The 19,302-nt window shown below is 35.9% G+C and overlaps 1 protein-coding gene across 2 annotated transcripts in view; it reads left to right on the forward strand.

The window, feature by feature from the left end:
* Nucleotides 1-19,302, forward strand: part of LOC145672774 (uncharacterized) — a 112,051-nt gene that overhangs the window by 63,112 nt on the left and 29,637 nt on the right. For both annotated transcript variants that reach the window (XM_081741940.1, XM_081741941.1), the window contains exons 7-9: nt 3,632-3,761; nt 6,342-6,586; nt 18,424-18,596. In XM_081741940.1, the coding sequence (XP_081598066.1) occupies nt 3,632-3,761; nt 6,342-6,586; nt 18,424-18,596 (548 nt within the window). The remainder of the gene's footprint in view (nt 1-3,631; nt 3,762-6,341; nt 6,587-18,423; nt 18,597-19,302) is intronic.

Genomic DNA, 19,302 nt, shown 5'->3' on the forward strand with positions numbered 1-19,302 from the left:
ATAATATTCAAAATAAATAAATAAATAAATAAATAAAGGAGAAAACTCCAAAATAGCAGCCTCAGTATAACTAAATATCCAATGTCATTACTTTTTTTTTTTCGGTATTTTAGAAAATGAAAGATTTTAACATAGCGCTATACATGTCCTATAAAAAATATCTATGTAAAAGCAACGGTATTTCCAGTCACCAGCTCTAGTTTTTCGCTTTCCAAAAGTAAGGTGTACTAAAATGTTATTTTAATATGTTGGACAACATACATTTTAATGTTTTAAAAATTCGTTCTCTCTCTCTCTTTCTCTCTCTCTCTCTCTCTCTCTCTCTCTATATATATATATATATATATATATATATATATATTTCGAAAACTGCTCATAAGAATTTATCATCAAGCATATTATTTTGTAAAGCATGATGGCATCTATGAATACAAAAATTGAAGTTTAAAGAACTAATAATAATTTTGTACTATATTTCATTAACTATATTCTCTTGCATCTTGGTAATATTCTAAAGACAGGCATGATCAGGATGTACCTCAGTTGCAATTACACTTTAACAGATGGCGTGGTTGTCGTATACTATCAGGTTTCAGGTTCACAAAAAAACTTTTTTTTTGTATTTTTTTCTCGAAGACTACACATGAGGATTTACACTCACGGATATCATTTCGTTCAGTTGAACGATTGTTATGCAGGGTGGCCCAAAAGTACGTATACACTCCTGCATTGATCAAGTATAACATTCTAGTTTATGGGTTTATTTGCTTCGGCTCTTTCGAGCTTAAGATATAAGTAAAAACACATTAAGAACAAATTAGAAAGAAACTGAGTCTACCTGATGGATAACAACAAGAAATGATATGAAGAGCAATGAACTGATCAGTTCGGTACTGTATACCTATTTTTGGGCCACCCTGTATATTATGTCTTTGGACATTTTTCTATTATTGCTAATAGTATTGTAGAAATTGAACTATTAAGTGTCTTGTTTGTCACATTTTAATTGTCCCTATTTGTGAACAAACAAAAGGTGACCTTCTTAGAACATAAACGAGATCATATGGAAGAACTCAAATGTGACATATTCATAGCTATAAACGACATGCAAGAACCTTACTTCCCCTAATAGTTTGTACATTTTGTCGTCGAGTTACGATGAATCTTACTTAAGACCTGTTGAGTAGGTTATGATAGATGGTCGCTATTATCAACAATCTCTAGAAACAAGAATAAGATAAATAATTACATTAGTAACATAGCAATAATAACAAATATATCACTAATATATAAACATACAGCTTTGTGTCTGAAAGTTGATTGATCAAAATGCAATTTTGTACAGTACTGTATAGTTTGGCTACCACCTCCGGCGGGCTTGCGACCAAGCAGTCGTTATTTATGAGAAAAGTGAGACAAGGAATGGAGTTTTCTCGTCTCGTCTCGCTTCTCCAAATTTTTTTCTTGTTTCAATTTGTAAATTTATGTTCAAAATTTATACTCTATGCTTTTCTTCATTTCATCTATAAATTATCATAATTCTTCTGCGTTACGAGAGGTTCACGAAGGGTGTCATCTAACAACAATCAAACAATATTTATTATTGGAATACATTGTGTAATTACTTTTGTTTCCTTAAATGTTGACAAATTATTGTGTTTGTACAACCATTATATCAATTTATAGTTTTTAAAGTCAGAAAGAAATTGGGCAAGTACAATATATGGAGCACTGGACTGCATGGTTCAGAGACTTGGACATTAAGGAAGATAGAGAAAAAATAATTAGAGGACTTCGAAATGTGGTGGTGTTGGAGAAAGATGGAGAAGATAAAATGGACAGAGAGAGTAACAAACGAAGATGATTTAAAACGGATAGTAGAGAAGAGGACACTTCTAGCCACCATCCTTCGTAGAAAGGCCAATCGCTTTGGACACATCATGCGCGAAGAAATTATCTTCTTCATACCGTCATAGAAGAAAAGATGGGAAGGAAAGCAAGGAATAATAATAAGAACACAACTGGTTAATGATTTGAAAAATAGTAAAAAATATTGGGAGTTAACAGGGGAAGCTCAAGATCGAGAAACGTGGAAGAAATATTTCCAGGCCCAAATATAAAATTGAAAAAAGAACTCATTAGTCCCAGGACCTGCCGAAAGGCAGAATACTTAATAATAATAATAATAATAATAATAATAATAATAATAATAATAATAATAATAATAATAATAATAATAATAATAATAATAATAATAATAATAATAATAATAATAATAATAATAATAATAATAATAAAAATAATAATAATAATAATAATAATAATAATAATAATAATAATAATAATAATAATAATAATAATAATAATATAATTATTAATTCACACGAGTATGAATATTGGTTAACTTTTTGGGGACTTCAATCTCTAACAGAAAGAAGAAATTTTATGGGTAAATACTTTATTCAAATGGTATTGGATAATAAATATAGTAGCGATTACTGCTTGGAAAATATAGGAATAAGAGTGCCGTGTTATAGTGTAAGAAGTCAGTCAACATTGGTAGCAATAAATTCAAAACGTGAAATATTGAGAAAAGTGATAATGTCTTATAACAGTTTGAAATGAACATATGTTGGGAGAAACAATAGAGCAATTATTTTATTTAATTATATTTTTTTCCAAAGATTAATCTGTTTTAACTTCATGACAAGGGTCTTCATTTTATTATTATTATATATCTTCAGAATATCTTTATTTATAACATTTTATTCAAAGAACCAATATTTTATGTGGAAATGTGACAATAGGTAACCAGGATCTTTTACATAGAAGATACGAAATTTTAAGCAAAGTTGACTCATTATTTTAACGATAGTTAAATGAAACTTTAATTTCCATAGTTCTGTTAATAGTATTTTATGACATTGACTGTATCTATTTTAATCTTATTTTATAATCAGCTTTAATCTTGTAATGTGAATATATTAAACTTCTGACAAGGGTCTTAACCTACTAATATTCATTCTATATAACAAATTTTCTGGTCTGTTTTAAATGATTGTATAATAGTCTTAACATAGTGCTGTATTTTTGCCAATGAGCTGTTCACGGCACTGAAAATAAAGTTATTATTATTATTATTATTATTATTATTATTATTATTATTATTATATTAATAATGTAACACTAAAACCATGTTTGGGACTTAAGACATGATGAACTAGTGTTTCCCACAAGATTCTAGAAATTTCTCGTCTTGTGTCATCTTAAAAACGAGACATGAATTATCATATTTCTTGTCTCCCGAATTTCGGAATGTACTTCTTGTCTTGATTCTTGTCTCGTTCTCGATGGATCTCATCCAATCTCATCTCTTGGCCTCAGTCTGTTTTCAAGACGTGACTAGAAATTTCTCGCCTCCTGGGCAAACACTAGTCGTAACGAAGTCGGTCGTAGCTCGACCACTTACTCTACTTCCTACACTGATACGGCTTAATGTCCTTTATATGTAATGCCTACCAAGGTTGTTTCAAAATTATTTTGCTGAACAAAGTATTATGTATTTTGTGCAGGATAATTGTCACGTACGCAAACAGTGTACTGTAATAATGCTTTTAAATCTTTCTTACAGTACGGACCAGCTCCAGAATTTGTAATTCTTCTGGTAAAATTCGCCGTTTCTCAAGACGATGTATTAATATGTAACAGAATTAGTAGCACACTACTTGAAGCCTTGGAAAATTATCAATGGAAAACTTTTGGTATGGATTTCTTTGAAGTAATTAGATGTAGGCTACCAACCAATTTGTAAGAATTATTTATGGTCATAAGACAAAACGCTTTATGGATATCTTATTCTGGTTTTCAATTCCTATACATAGTTATATCAAATCGAAAACATGTAAGTAAGACAAAACTGAGGGCTCACTCAGGGAAGTAATGCTCCCGGAAGTAGGAACTAAATACCCGGTTCTGGTTTGTCGGTGTTATCCGTTTCTTGGCACGTAGCTTAAATATAACAGAAACCCAACGTTCGCTAGTGTTGGCCCTCGCGGCCGAGCGTGGTAGCGCAATATGCTATCAATGGAAATCCGGCTTGGGTTCAAACCCGACCAAAGGAAAAATTTTTGTCGTGGGTTCAAACCCGGCCCAAGGAAAAAAATTTGGCGTGGGTTCAAACCCGGCCCAAGGAAAGTTTTTTTTTTCAATTTTCATAACACTTTTCTATTAAAACAAGATGAAAATAAAACTGAAAAACGGATTTACTTACTTTTAAGCAGATAAGTAGTAGTAGCAGAAGTAGGAGTAGTAGTAGCAGTGGTGGTAGTAGTAGTAGTAGGAACGGGTTAGATGCTCCACAGGGCTCGTTTTGTTCCGCCTTGAACCCCATGATTCAAATTTTGTGACCAACTTCAAACAGCTGGCTAGAGTATCGTACGAAAAACGTTACTTCCGTGAGCTTTACTCTTCCGAGCAGGTCGTCAAAAAGCTTTGGAATGTATCCCATACTAATATAACTTAATTTTAGCAAAGATGTTATTAATAAGAAGTTTTTTAAAAATGCGTCCTTTTAAACAATGTTGAAAAGTATGAATTTGACTGTGTTTTTTTTAAATGTAACGTAAGTCATTATGCTTGTTCGTTCAAGTTTAGCGTCCTTTTTTCAACAATGAGTCTATATGAAATGTAGATCCAGAGTTTAAGACGGAATCTTAACCACTGTCATGCGTTCAAATTGTATTGCTCTCTTACCGGGAATCGAAACCACTAGCCACGGTTTCTTTTAATTCACCTGAAAAGGTACATTTGTTTCTATGGCCTTCTTATTAATCACTTTTCTATTTAACCTAATGTAGAGTTCCCAGATTTTTAAACTAACAAAACGAGAAACCCTTTGAAAATTTACTCTAAAAACCGGCGCTCCCTTTGAAAATTTACAGTAGAAACCGGATCGTCCTATGAAAAATTACCACTAAAAAGCAGTACACTGTATGAATGTTTGCACTACAAACCAGGATACTCTAAAAATTTATACTAAAAACTATGCAAGTTTACACTAAAACCCGGGGAAACCCTATTAAAATTTACCGCATACTCATGGTTATGCACTTGCTATTTCCTAAAATATTAGAATTAATTAAATAATAGGTCAATATTTACCAAAAATTAGTAACAGAGAGTAAATTATTCCTGTTATTTGAGTATCGATGAGTAATAACGATGTTATTTTAAAACATTGCACAAACATCACGTACTTTTTGTTTCTTTAGAGAAAATCGGTACCTTAATAATTTTCAAAACATTTTGCGAGAACAGACAATGCAAATTCTGGACGTCTGAGAACCCTTCGGCAGTTGGACGAACAGAGAAACTTTGAGAACAATCTAAATATTCACAATGTCCTCAGAGGAACTCAAATCTTCAGTAAGTTTTACCTCATGATCGTGAGTCTATCGTCAGAGATTCCTTGAAGACTATACTATACCGGCAATTACATAGACAAGCGAGGAGGGCTACAAGCTAATGTGTGTTACCAGAAGTATGTGTTTGTATCTACAATACTTTATTTTTGTATTCTACACGATATACTTTAGTCATAATAAAGGTTGGCCCATTCTGCCAAGATGAATCAGAATATGAGGAGAATGCTAAATAGCCAGAGCCCTGAATTTTTGCAAAGAGTTTGAACGAATTGCTGCAACGGTGAAACAAATCCCTGAATCTCAATGGGAATTATGTGTAGAAGTGAGGAAGGACTCACCTACATATATATGTATAGTTTACAAATGTACACTCATGTCCAAAATGATTGTCGCATATCTATAACTGTCTTTTTGTAAGAATGTAATTTGATAAATGATTTTGCAGGGTACTTTTATTAGTAATACTATGTGTATAATCGAAAAATGTATATTTGTGGTAAACTTCATAGGAAAAGAATTATAAATACGAAAATTAGAATGAGTAAAACAAAATGGTGCTAAATGGACAAGAAAATTTTAATTTCGTTTTATTGTTCTTATTTACTGCTCTTTTAACATGAAATTTGCCACATACATGTCTTTGCCGATTATACACATACTAACATTATAAGAAATACCGGATAAATTCGTTATCAAATTATATTCCTACAACAACATATTTATAGACATCCGACAATAATAGGAATAATATATATTACAGCTTAGGGAAACTTATAGGTCTATATTGAACGACCCACCTATTAGGAAAAATGCGACTTTGTTTTGTTTATAATTTCTCGTGTATGTAGAAATATTTAGATAAGTATATAATACGTAAAATAATAAAAGATGATCAGTTACTATATTTATGTTGTGTAGATTTGCGGAACACAGAAATGGTTGATCATTTGCTGGAAGCATTTGTCGTTATGTATAAGAGATCTAACAAAGATGGTGATCTATGGATGACGTCACTGGGTGCTTTCCGTAGTTGTATACGTACCATTTGCTCCAACTCTGAAAGCTACCATCTGGTTCCTTATATGAAGCTGTTTACAGGAAGAATTCTTAATACGGAACTCAATCTCGACTGTCAAATGGAAAGTTTTGAATTCCTCAAGTGTGTAAGTAGGACAATACACTTATGTTACTAACAGCACAAAACGTAACAAGTATTTCTATGGACATATAAGGACAAAGCCATATTTGTCCTGAATAATATCTTATGGAAGTAGTAACGAATATTTCAGAATTCAATGGAACAAAATTATAATACATATACACTAGAAAATGTATTTGACTGATTTATATTCTTAAGTTATCACTAAAAATTGCACTTCTGTGTGTACAGAGCAAACTGAACTTGAATGCATGCAACATAAGGAAATGCACATGCAACATCATAGCGAGCATTACAAGATTGGAGGGATGAAACTTGAAATTGCCAAGTCTTAATAAAAAAGTTACCAACTGCTTTTAAAATCTTAGTCTCACTTTTACCAACCCAGGCCGGTAGACAGCCCAAAAATGTAGGGGGGACGGCTGAAGTTAGGGGGGCCCGATGCAACTATACTATAGTTCATCATCATATTATAGTTCATTTGTAAGCCTACCATGAAAATTTTAAGGGGGGCCAGCGAAAATTTAGGGTATCCGGCCCCCCTAGACCCCCTGGATACAGACCTGTACCAACCCATTGATAACTATTACAGCAACCTTATTTTCATATTCAAACCATCCCATGTCCCGTCTGAGATACGAATACAAGCAGCCCTTGTTCCGCTTTCGAGTCCCATTTCACACCTCAACTCAGGATCATTATCATGATCCAAGATGCACAACTGTTAATTTGACAACTCATAGCTAGAGTGGGTTATCCCAGCCAGCCAATCCTAACGAGAACCTCTGAAACTACAATCAGTTGTACCGGTACAAATTATTTAAACAACGTAGAATAAGTTAGGCTATAATTACTGCTTGTGATGTAGGAATATCTAATTTACATAAACATTTAATTGAGGGTTTCAGCGAAAGACCAGGCTAACACCCTGGTCAAAATTGAGATTTTGAAGGAACGGCAAATCAATATCATTAATATAATTGATCTTTGCGTGAACCACTTGTTGGTGTGGCTTGTCCAAATAAATAAGTTATTTTAGGATTTTTTACAACATATTTCTTTCCTTTTCAGTCAAGATAAATATTTATCTATAACATCATAATTTTTCTACATACAATCATTTTTTAAAAAAATATTTTTTTCGTATTTTGCACTAGAAACTGAAAACAACTACAATCTTTGTGTAATTGTGATCTTGAGTGACGTAAATTTCCCCCTTTATTTTTGTTCGCATACATGATAATTGCCACCTGCGAGGAACGAAACCAATTTGAATTGTTGTTTAAATTTATTATTATTTTATAACCACGAAAGAGAACTTAAACTATTTTGTTTGACAAAGTATATTTGTTGGCTTTTTATATATTTTTTCTTCTTCCTATTATCTTTTTATTTAATCTTTATTCACAGCAATATATACATTAATCTTTATTTATTTATTTATTTATTTATTTATTTATTTATTTATTTTTGAAGATAAACGATACTGTCTTAATTTATTTTGACAACCATTAACCAAAACTAAAGTTACATGATAGAAAGTATGACATATTTTCTTAAACATTAGTTATAGCATTTTTGTTCCAAAATAAACATCGGACAGCTTGACAACAATATCTTTCGGGTCTTTAACGATTTTGAGCAACAAAGTAAAATCTGTAGATAATGTTGCTACCACTCCCAAATTTACCGGTATTAGCCATGACTTCCAAGAATCTATATTTATCCAAACTGTATTCAAAACATTGTTCATGAACATAGTCAAAGTGGTTGTCAGCCTCCTAGGATGTCTCTACTTCCGTCTTATTGTGTGTTATAGAAGAAAAATCTCGTCCAGTTCTTTACCAGGAGGTAATGTGCCTAAGATCGAATACACATTCCCGCGCTGGATGGCGATGCTGATACGTTGGAAAAGGAATGCAGTAGCTCGGGGGTCACCAGTTTTGATTGCTATTCGATGACCAACTTCATTAATGAAATTAGATCCTTCGTGACCCCAAGACCCACTGGTTTCTATTGCTACTGTTACAAACCAATATTTGTCCAATAGGTTTGAGTATTTTAGTCTTTTGTCTGATTCTCTGTGAGCGGCGACGAGACCTGCTTGAATTGAAGAATGGGATAAGTTGGAAGGAGCAAACGTGTCGGAACATGTGAAATCCCAGACTAGTGCCTTTCCATTTTTCCACGGTACCAAGGTCATGCCATCAGGCCTTTTACCATCAGAGTGGCAACAACCATTTGGTTCTTTTATTGAAGGAACTCCCGCTGAAACGAGGGCTCTACAAATAATGTCGTTTACAATATGATGTCGAGATTGTCTTCCCGCACTTTTTTTTACATGAAAGACCATGTAATCCTTTATTATCAACATATGCGTTGCAAGCAGGACAAAAGTGAGGCTCACAAATATTAGCACCTAAGCGCAAAGCTGTAGCAGTACTCTTGGCTCAAATTCATAAGAAGCAGCAATCTTTGATATTAGCAGTAATGCGATAAAGAGGCCGAACGAGAAAACAACCTGAAGGTTTATTGTATTTGTCGATAACAAGTAACAACAAAACTTGGAAGAAGTGTTGGACAACGCTGCGTATTTCCTTTCATGCTAAGTGTGGTTTGACGAGGCAACTGTAGAGCATTAGTCTGTGAAAATTATGTATCTTGCTTCGAAAATTAACTGATACATTCAACAAATAGATAAATGTGAAAATAGTAAATGCAATGCAACTGAGGATAGTTGCACAATAAAAGACTCGATTTTTTAAGTATTTCTCCACACATTCTCCATTAAAGAGAAGTCACAGGGTGGTAAACCTGTTGACCGTGGAGGCCAGCTGAGACATAATAAGTCGCCAGCTCCTTGACGACCAATCCAACGGTTCGGTAGTTTCATTCAGATATTCACGCACTTGGTGACTCCAGTGAGGGGGTGCCTCGTCTTGTTGAAAAATGAAGTTGTCTTCATACAGCCTCAGAAACAACCAGTTTTGTAACATAGCGAGATACTGCTGATTGTTAACCGTGTTTCCATTAAAGAAGAATGGGCCGTAAACAGATGATCGGGATATCACACAAAACACATTGACTTTAGGCACTTTGACACATTGAAAGCCGCTTCATCACTGAACACGATGCGTTGTGCAAAAGTGTTATTATTGTCAATAGCATCTAGAATCTCGTTACAAAATGCCACACGTTTGCGTTTGTCATCAGGACGCACAGCTTGTAACAGCTGTAACTTGTACAGCTTCATAACCAACCGACGTCTCAAAATACGTCAAATTGTTGTTGTCGGCACTTGTAACTCCCGACTGGCAAGACGAGTTGATTTTGAAGGACTACGTTGGAAAGCAGTTTGAATTCGTGCAACATTTTCTTCAGGAACACGAGGGCGGCCAGAACTCTTTCCTCTACATACACATCCTGTTCCTACGAACTGTCGATACTATCTGCGAATGTTCCACCCATTCGGAGGATCAATTTGGTACCTCAACCTAAAACGTCTTTGCACTGTAATCACGGGATTGCACTTCGCAAACTCGAGAACACAAAATGATTTCTGTTGCGGAGTAGCCATTTTAAACATATGACGGTTACCAAGCAAAACAGAAGACAACGGACATCTAGCTGCTATTAATATAAACTAGACTATGTATTCGTTTCTCCAATAGCCGAGCCGAGGCGCAGCGATCGATAGTTTGGACAAAATAATTCTTCGTAATACGTATATTCTTTTTGAAACAGGGTGTACTTGAGTTTCATGTGGCAGTCCGACCATCTCGGCACTTTTTACTGGGACGAGGGCAAATGGCCTTGATGCTGACGTCCCAATTATAACTCCTATTCAATCAATCAATCAACCTGAACCTATGACGATATTGTGAGGAGGATTCTAAATTGAATTGTGAATGAAAAATGTGAAAGTTCTATTGTCGGGAATATTTCTGCATTTTCTGACATACTTCTACATTTTTTATAATATACAGTACCCCCTCTTTTGAATTGCCACCAACAAGCAAACAATCTTGCCCTCCCCGCTGGTCTAGTGGCTTGAACGAGAGCCTTTGGCGCTTGGGGTCCAGGGTTCGATTCCCGGTGGGAGAGCATTAAACGAACAAAATGGTACGGGTTCCACTAGAATCAGTAAGTTCACGTCTCCTTTATCCTACCCGGCATAACCGTGGGACATTAAATCAAAGCAAAAAATCTTAATGCCACACCCTTTAGCCAACAGCATCGTAAAGGTCAGTGCAGTTCCCAAAGAAATGATACGTCACGTATTGCACGCAAATACCTCCTTAGCTCATCTAGTTCATATTTTAAGGACATTTGGTAAAACGATGGGACTTGTTGGGTACGGTGCGGAACAAGGCTCTGGCGAGAAGGGGAAGAAAGCCTGAGAGAATGTCCTTCTACATTAAATTCATTATTTATTTTCGAATGAAAATAGTGAAATATACGATGAAAAGCAGGGTGCGAAATCCTTGGGGAAGGGGGAATTCTCCCCACTAAAAATTTTTGACAAAATTCTCCTCACTAAAACCTTCCTGAGGGGTCATATGTAATCAATGTGTATTTCATATTTAATTATTAGGTGAACTAGTGATCAGCGGTGTACGCGTAATACCTAATTTTGTATAGTTTACTACTTATGGATGTCCAAATATGTGAACTTTCTATATCGAACTTTGAAGTGTGAAAGTGCGCAGAGTATTTTCTTTTTTTCTTACTCTTCAGTCCTCCAGTCTCCTTCTACACTTCGATTTCATGACTTCGCATTCTGATGAAAAGTAGTAAATACCGGCAGGTAAAATACTAATATACCTAAGTATAACCTCCCTTTTAGGCGCCCCTCCAACCATGCACCTCGCTTGCTCCCCGATAGTTGCGGCCCTGTGAGCTACATAAGTAACATACAATAGTTACGTAATGCTTTGACATAAATACTATGTATAAAGAAAGAAAGAAGTGCAATTTTTTGTTTAACTTTCCGAAAGAAGCAACTACAGAATTAAAAACAAGGTAGGAAAGGCAACACATTTGTATCAAAATGAAGTGAAACACACATCAGCCTATGCTTTCACCCAGCAGACATACTGTTTGGAACCTGAAAATGTTACTTTTGCACCCTTGCACTTAAGCTCACAGCGGAAGCGACGAAATGATTTGACTCTCTCCATTACAGCTTACCCCCCTCTCAACGAACAATGCTTCCCAAAACCTACTGTGATTCCATTCTCAAAACACACTTTTGTTCAACAACTCAATTGTTGTCCCCTGTATTAAAGTGATCACCTTTTGTTTCAAAGCGAAAAGTCTATTCACACACAAAGTAGACACGGTTACACAATATATTCACTCTGGTATCAAAATCTACTTCCCTTTGACATTTTACTATTATAAAAAGAACTCTTAAATTTGTCAAATTTACATACTATACATAGTAAAAAGTTTATACTAACCAAACACTGCCCTGTTCATGTTTTATTAATATCAATTCTTGAGTATTCTCTTACTATTCTCCACAATACGCTCTTATATCAAATGCTTTTGCGTCCAATGCTCTACCTGCCACCGAAACGCCTCTTCTGTCTGTCTCAGGCCCGTATCCAGGGGGTCTAGGGGGCTGGGCCCCTCTAAATTTTTGCTGGTCCCCTCTAAAAAATTCTACGATAGGCTTAGATATGAATTATAATATGGTGATGAACTATAATATGGTTGGACCCCCCCTATCTTCAGCCGGGCCCCCCCTAAATTTTTGGGCTGGCTACCGGCCTGGTCTGTCTTTGTTTTAATTTTGCACGCCACCTTTATTCTGCTTTTGTCAATGGTACAATTTCCCGATTTTTCATTAAAGATTCTTCAAAATATTTAGGAATATCAAATGAACCAAAGTAAGGTGTGAACACTTGCAACAAGTAAAGAAGCTCTAAACGAATACATCAATTTATTTCAAAATAGAAAACTACACAACATTTATGCCAAGTCTGTAAAAGAATAGATAATTTACAGTAACTGGGTCCTAAGAAAATGTTAAACCAAATAAGTCAATTGAAACTTCAAATTGGCAACTAGGTATTTTAATTTGCCAACTTGTTAAGAAATTGGTAACTTTGGGGGGAGACTCACCTTTACCTTCTTCAAGACGCCCCTGTGCACATGGACATTTATAGCTATCATTTGGAATATTCTGAAAGCGATTTTGTGAATGTTTCTGTTGAGCGGTATAACCTACACTCTCGCAGGTTCTACCTTACGGTTGAAGCTGAAGCTAGGGTGCCCAAAAATTTTGTAGTTGCTGGAAAATATACAGGGTGTTTTAAAACAACACCGACAACGTTTGGGAGGTGATTCCTGACAGCAAGATGAGACAAAAAGTATAGACCAACTTGGGTGCACAAATGCTTTCTTTCGGAGTTATAGGCTACCGAAAACATGAAAAAATTAACTTTAAAGGTCCATAACTCAAAAAGTATGGGACCTAACCGTAGTCGGGTCAAGACTTCACTTAGGAACTAACATGTGCGCTATACAAAAATACATGTTTCAGAATCCTAAAATATTCACATATCAATTTTCATAGAGGGAGTTTGGTTACGTGTATATAATTTGAAGTACTCACAAACTACCTCTATAAAAATTGTTGCGGAACTACCGCAGGACTAGTGCTCTCAACGGGTCGGGTCGGGTCAGGTTGAAGACCAATCCGACACGACCCGTGACCCGAATTGACTGATCCGACCCGACCCGTGATCCGTACGATTGACCTAACCCGACCCGAGCTGACCCGATTGACCCGACCCGACAACCCGACCCGTTTGAGAGCACTACGCAGCACTCTGAAACTTGGATATTTGGATAGGGCACATACAAATTCACTGAAGTGAAGTCTTGACCGCCTGCGGTAGGTCTCATGGTTTCGGAGCTATGCACCTTTAAAGTTCATTTGTTCAAATTTTCCGCAGAATATAATTCCGAAAGGAAGTTTTTGTGCACCCCGGAAGGCCTATACTTTTTGCATTATCTTGGTGTCAGAAATCATCTCCCAAACATTGTCGGTGTTGCTTTAAAACACCCTGTATATTAATGGAAGGGGCCCAGATTATAATTTTGATGGGGCATAGATAGAAAATGTCAGTGTTTCTGCTACAAGGTAGTTTCGGAACCTAAGCTTTTGGTTTCGTTATAAATTTTGAACTCTTCACCGATCTACAAGAGAAGAAATGTCAATTTTGATTTTGATTTGATTTGCTTTTAACGTCTCTTTCAGCAGCGAGGCTATATGAGACGTGTACCTACAGCTTAATATGGAATCCGAACCACGTAAGCTACCTCCTGAAATCGAACCAGGGTCTCATGCCAAACCGCTTAGTCACAAGGAAGTTCTGGAAGAAACGTCGGAAACAAGCATTAATTAAGAATATCTTCATTAATTAATTAAGGAGCATGTCTATATTAGAGATAATTACTTTATTAGATGGGCTAACCATGGTTTCAGTGCTGCTTGATCGGTCAGATAAGAAAGAAATTTATTATCGAATATGTGAAATTTCTATGGTCTGTGTGATAGTTCAAATAGTGTTGTCATCTGTTCTCTAAGTGTTTTTACGTCTAAAGACAAGATCTTCCTTGTAAGAAAATTCTTGCCTTTTTTTAAAGCGTGGCAATCAGTTTGTCAAGTCATGATGTAAATCATTTTACATAGCTAAAATTGTAAAATTGAATACGTACATGTTTCAGACTAAATATTATCATGTGCGCATTTGATAGTGAGATTTGCTACTAAATATTTGAGCTTAAGACAGTACATTAAATAACATAATAAACTACTTATATTTCAACCGGTTCTCTTCCTTTTAAAAAAAAAAAAAAAAAAGTATGTTCTTATACTACGCCACACGAAAACTAATACTTACACTATTGCCAGAACTATTTATTATTGCCATTAATATTCCTGTATCATTCATATATCATGAACATACGTCTGAGGAAGCTTTACGTAATGCATGTTCTCGATGCTACTGGCAATCATGAATTCACATGATGCAACACTTCTGTTGACCGTTTTTGTACTTGTTTTAGTGAGTTCAACAAGAAAACGGAAGTGTAAGAAAGTCGTGCATATTACATTCCATTTTTGCAAATCACTAATATAAAAAGGATGTAATATAACAATCATTTTGATTTTAAAAAATACTAGAATTTCCTCTAAGTTTATTGTAAATATGAATGACACCATAAAATTTCGTAAATTAACGTAAAAATGTGTGTGTCAACTTATAAACTGGAAAATATCTTTTTTACGGTGGAATTTTGTATTTTCCAATTCACTTTTTCTGTGTGTGCATGTTATTCACTCTAAACTTCAGCTTAGCTATGCGGAACTATTGTTCCTAGATTAGGTATGAGAAGCACGTGTAGGGTGACTCTTTGGTTCAAATAATACAAAAAAAAAAAAAAAAAAGCCAGATATAGAACTGCAGTGTTGCCAACAAGCTCGAAAGAAAATAGGCTAGAAATAAGCTTTTTAAGCAAAAAGTGGCTAGATTTTGAACTGCTAACCTATAACACATAATGTAGATTTTAAACCCCATTTTGTGTGTAAGATTATAAGCGAGTTTTAGTAAAATTTGAAACGTTAAATTTTATTCGCTGAAGACTAACAAGCAACATACATGACTTTAAATTACAATAAAATCCATCAACAACTCATCTGATTTGTGGAAGTCAATAGCCATATTATCAGCTGAATTGAAATAAGTCATCATCGATGACGTCGCAGGTAGCCGAGGCGCTGGAACTGGATGCACCATCGTTGGATTGTGGATTCGTTGTGTTTGTGTAGACTGCCATTGTCCCAATTTTCAATAGTACTTTTTTCGGCAGGTCATGGTCCTAACAAACACTTCGTATTTCTCCGTACACCCACATGCATCATGATGATTGCACTGAGCGATTTCAAGCTAATTAGATATCCTATTTGTTTCCTTTAATAAACAAAAACAATTTCTGTGGCTTGAAGAACCCAACAGTTTACAGAATTTGTATTAGAAAACTTTTATTCTTGTAATGAAATGCGAAAATTAAAATAATTAAAAAGTAGCAAACGGGGCCGTTATGGGAGCGACATTAAAATTTTTCTGTGTTCACAAATATTGTTAAATAGTTGTAAATCTGTAGATACGTAGAAAGAAGAATGAAAAACAAGTGTTTGTTGCGTAATAAGACAGCATCTGTCTAGAGAAATCAATTACTATGATCATATATAATGACAAATAGGATACTTTTTGAAAATTACACTTTATGTTTAAAGAAAAAGTATCTTTAGAATTAATTTAAGGGCTAATAAAAAAGGCCAAAAATAGCAAAAGAGTTTCATAAAATAAGCTCTATTTAAGGCTATATGCATTTCGTAGATTTGTATAGCTAAATGCCTCTCTAAATAGGCTAGATTTAGCCAAAAATAGGCTAAACTGGCATCACTGAACAACTGGACTGAAGGGATAGATTAAAAATTAAAAGTGGAAACATCATACAACTACCCAATAATGATGACTTCATTACGAAGGTCCAATTTGCACATATGAACTAACGTTCCTTTGATTTAAAGATACTGATTGCTTTTAATATTAAAGCCACATTCTTCATAGAAAAATCGAAATTCACGAAAACTACTCAACATCCCATATATTTGAATATTTTGAATCCTCCAAAGTTTAATGTGGCGAAATAGTTATAGTTTAAGTTAGAAAAATAATGTGTATGTAATTTGGATAAACCATACCTAAACTACAGTAATTATGCATCTTCTGCTCAGATGTAAGGATATTGTACATGGGGAAACTTTTGGGGAAAGAGAAACCTTCACAGAATAATTAATTTCTACTGTACAGCAAAGGAAATACATGGATAAAATTAAATGTAACATAGACTACCTGTCATTTCCTTACCTAGCAACCAAGTTTCTGTGTCTATGTGTGTGTGTGATAGAGACCTGCACGGGCCGGGCTCAGCCCGAGGCCCGAAGCCCAGCCCGGCCCGCGGGCCGACTCTGTTATTTCTTTGGGACGGGCCGGGCTTGTCCGGGCCGACACTGATTTCTCTTCGGGCCGGGCTGGGTTGGGACCGATTAATTGCAATTCTTTAATAATTATTGACTTTCGTTAAACGATAATTAGAATAAAGGCAAACGTTGAAGAAGTGTGCCCGTGAAAAATGTTACAAAATGAAACTAAAAATCTATCGGGCCCGGGCCGAACATGGGCCAAGAATTTTTAAAAACTTATCGGGCCGAAAATTTCAAAGAAATTTTCGGGCCCGGGCTGGGCCGAGCCTAGGTACATTCGGGCTGGATTGGGCTCGGGCCGGAAAATTCGGCCCGTGCAGGTCTCTAGTGTGTGAACATCAACGTTCAATTGGAATTATAAAGGTAACCAAGAAAGTTCTGCCGCTTTTTGTGTAAGTCTGTGCACAATTGGCCCTCACACCATGAGTTGAATGCAAATGGAGATAAGGTAAAGGTCAGTGGTTGGTGTGGGTATATCCATCATACTACCTGGTTGTGACAATTCAGTTATCCCGTGCGAAAGAACATAGTGAATATGGTACCTCCACAAAGCGTCATAAGGGCGTGTATGCTGGACGAGTTCAAACTGGGGTCTAAAGCCGCTGCAGAGGGGCGGAAGATATACCAGTCCTTTGATGAGGGTGTTGTGACTACGCGGACAGTGCAGCGGTGGTTTTACAAATTTAAGGACGATGACGAAACACACGAAGACGCACCACGTGCCGGAAGATCAACATATGTACAAAATGAAGATCTTCAGACAGCAATTGAGGCGAACAGTAGCTAAACATGTGAGGAACTGGACTACAATTCAGTGTGAGTAGACAAACCATTCAGCAGTACCTCCATCAACTTGGGAAGACTACAAGCTGGGTCGATGGGTCCCACATGATTTGACTCCAGACCAGAAGGCAACACAAGCAACACCTGGCTTTCTTTGCTGTCTCGTCTGAGGAAGGAGCCATTTGTGGACTGTATGTTGACATGTGATGAGATGTGAGTCCTGTACGAAACTCCACGGCGCTATCGTCATTGGTTAGCATCCCATGAACCGGTTCCAAAACAGCCGAAACCAGCACTGCATCAGAAGAAAGTTCTCTTGTGTGTTTGGTGGACTGATCGCGAGATCGTGCATCGAGAACTGCTACCAGCTGGTCAGAGCATCAATGCAACTGTGTACTGTCAGCAGTTGAGCCGTGTTCAAGGAAAACTCAAAGCTCTGGAGCCAGCATTTCTGAATCGCAAAGGGGTCCTCCTGTTACAGGACAACGCTAAGCCCCACGTGGCTAGAATGACCCGGAACACTATTCTACGCCTTGGATGGGAAACACTATTGTATCCGCCACACTCCCAGGATATTGCACCGTCCGATTATTACCTGTTCATTCCTTGGACAATCACCTTCGAGGACGCCAGTTCAAATCCCTAGTAGAGGCGCAAAATGCACTTGATACTTTGTTCGCTTCACGGTCCACCAACTTCTACCGCGATGGAGTCCATGGTCTTCCATCACGTTGGCAGAAGATCGTCGATGCTGAGGGGACTATTTTTGATCTTCCAGTTACGTCTTAGTTAACATATCAATGTTCGAAGGTAGTGGGTGAAAAAGCGACAGAACTTTCGTGGTTACCTTCATACATACCATATTGACACTCAAGTATATCTACTAGTATATTTGAATTTATTATTTTTTTATTACTGAAAATAATACAATTAGTTTATGGTTTATATTAAATAATACTGAGTCTAATCTTTTTCCCCTTGGTTTTTCATAGGCTGCCCGTAACCACAAAACAAAAGATTTACAGTACACTTTCACCAACGACTTTTTACCTCAGCTGATGGAAATTGTGAGTAAAAACGATGCAGAGTTCAGCCTAAAAGGTCAGCAGGTTTTACAGTACCTGTTAGACAGAAATAACCTTATTGATCTTTTCTTGACACCAAAGTAAGTACACATACATTTACTTATAGTCGTATATAAATTTTGTTCATTCATAGGGTTTATATATTCTTGTTTCAACCATTTCTCCTAGTCTCCTAGCCCAGTAGTTCTCAAAGTGGGGTCCGCAGACCCCTGGTGGTCCGCGGGACCTAGCCAGGGGTTCCGCGACGCCTAAAAATTTAAATGTGTTGTAATAAAATGAAACTCTCAGCTGTTATGCTAGAAGTATTTTTTAAGTTACTAAAAAGAAAGCAATTAGAAATTATACCTACGTTTGTAAATTTAAATGTTTTCCTTCTTTACTAAATTTCTGCCCTGTGAGTATGGAGAGTTGTCAAGAAAGGCAATGCAACATTTGATGTATTTCCCTGCCACTTACAATGTGAGCAGACCTTTTCTGCTCTTTGCAGTATTAAAACCTTAAAGCGAAATTGTCTTAATGTGAAATCGGATCTAAGATTGATGGTGACAAAAATTATTCCAAATTTCAGTTCAGTTACGGAAAAACAGAAAGAATTTCATTCCTCAAATTAGTGACCCCACATTTGAGAACATTATTTAGCAAATGGATTTCCTTTTTCAAGAAGTGATTTTCAATCTTGAAAGTTACTGTATTTTCAATTGAAATTTCGTTCACTAGGAAACAATCATGTATCTTTAGAATAAATTACTTATTTCATTTATTTTCTTGACCTTTTTCTTGTCAGTG

This window comes from Thermobia domestica, chromosome 16, assembly GCF_964235325.1.
Source record: "Thermobia domestica chromosome 16, izTheDome1.hap1.1, whole genome shotgun sequence".
NCBI classification, from domain to species: Eukaryota; Metazoa; Arthropoda; class Insecta; order Zygentoma; family Lepismatidae; genus Thermobia; species Thermobia domestica.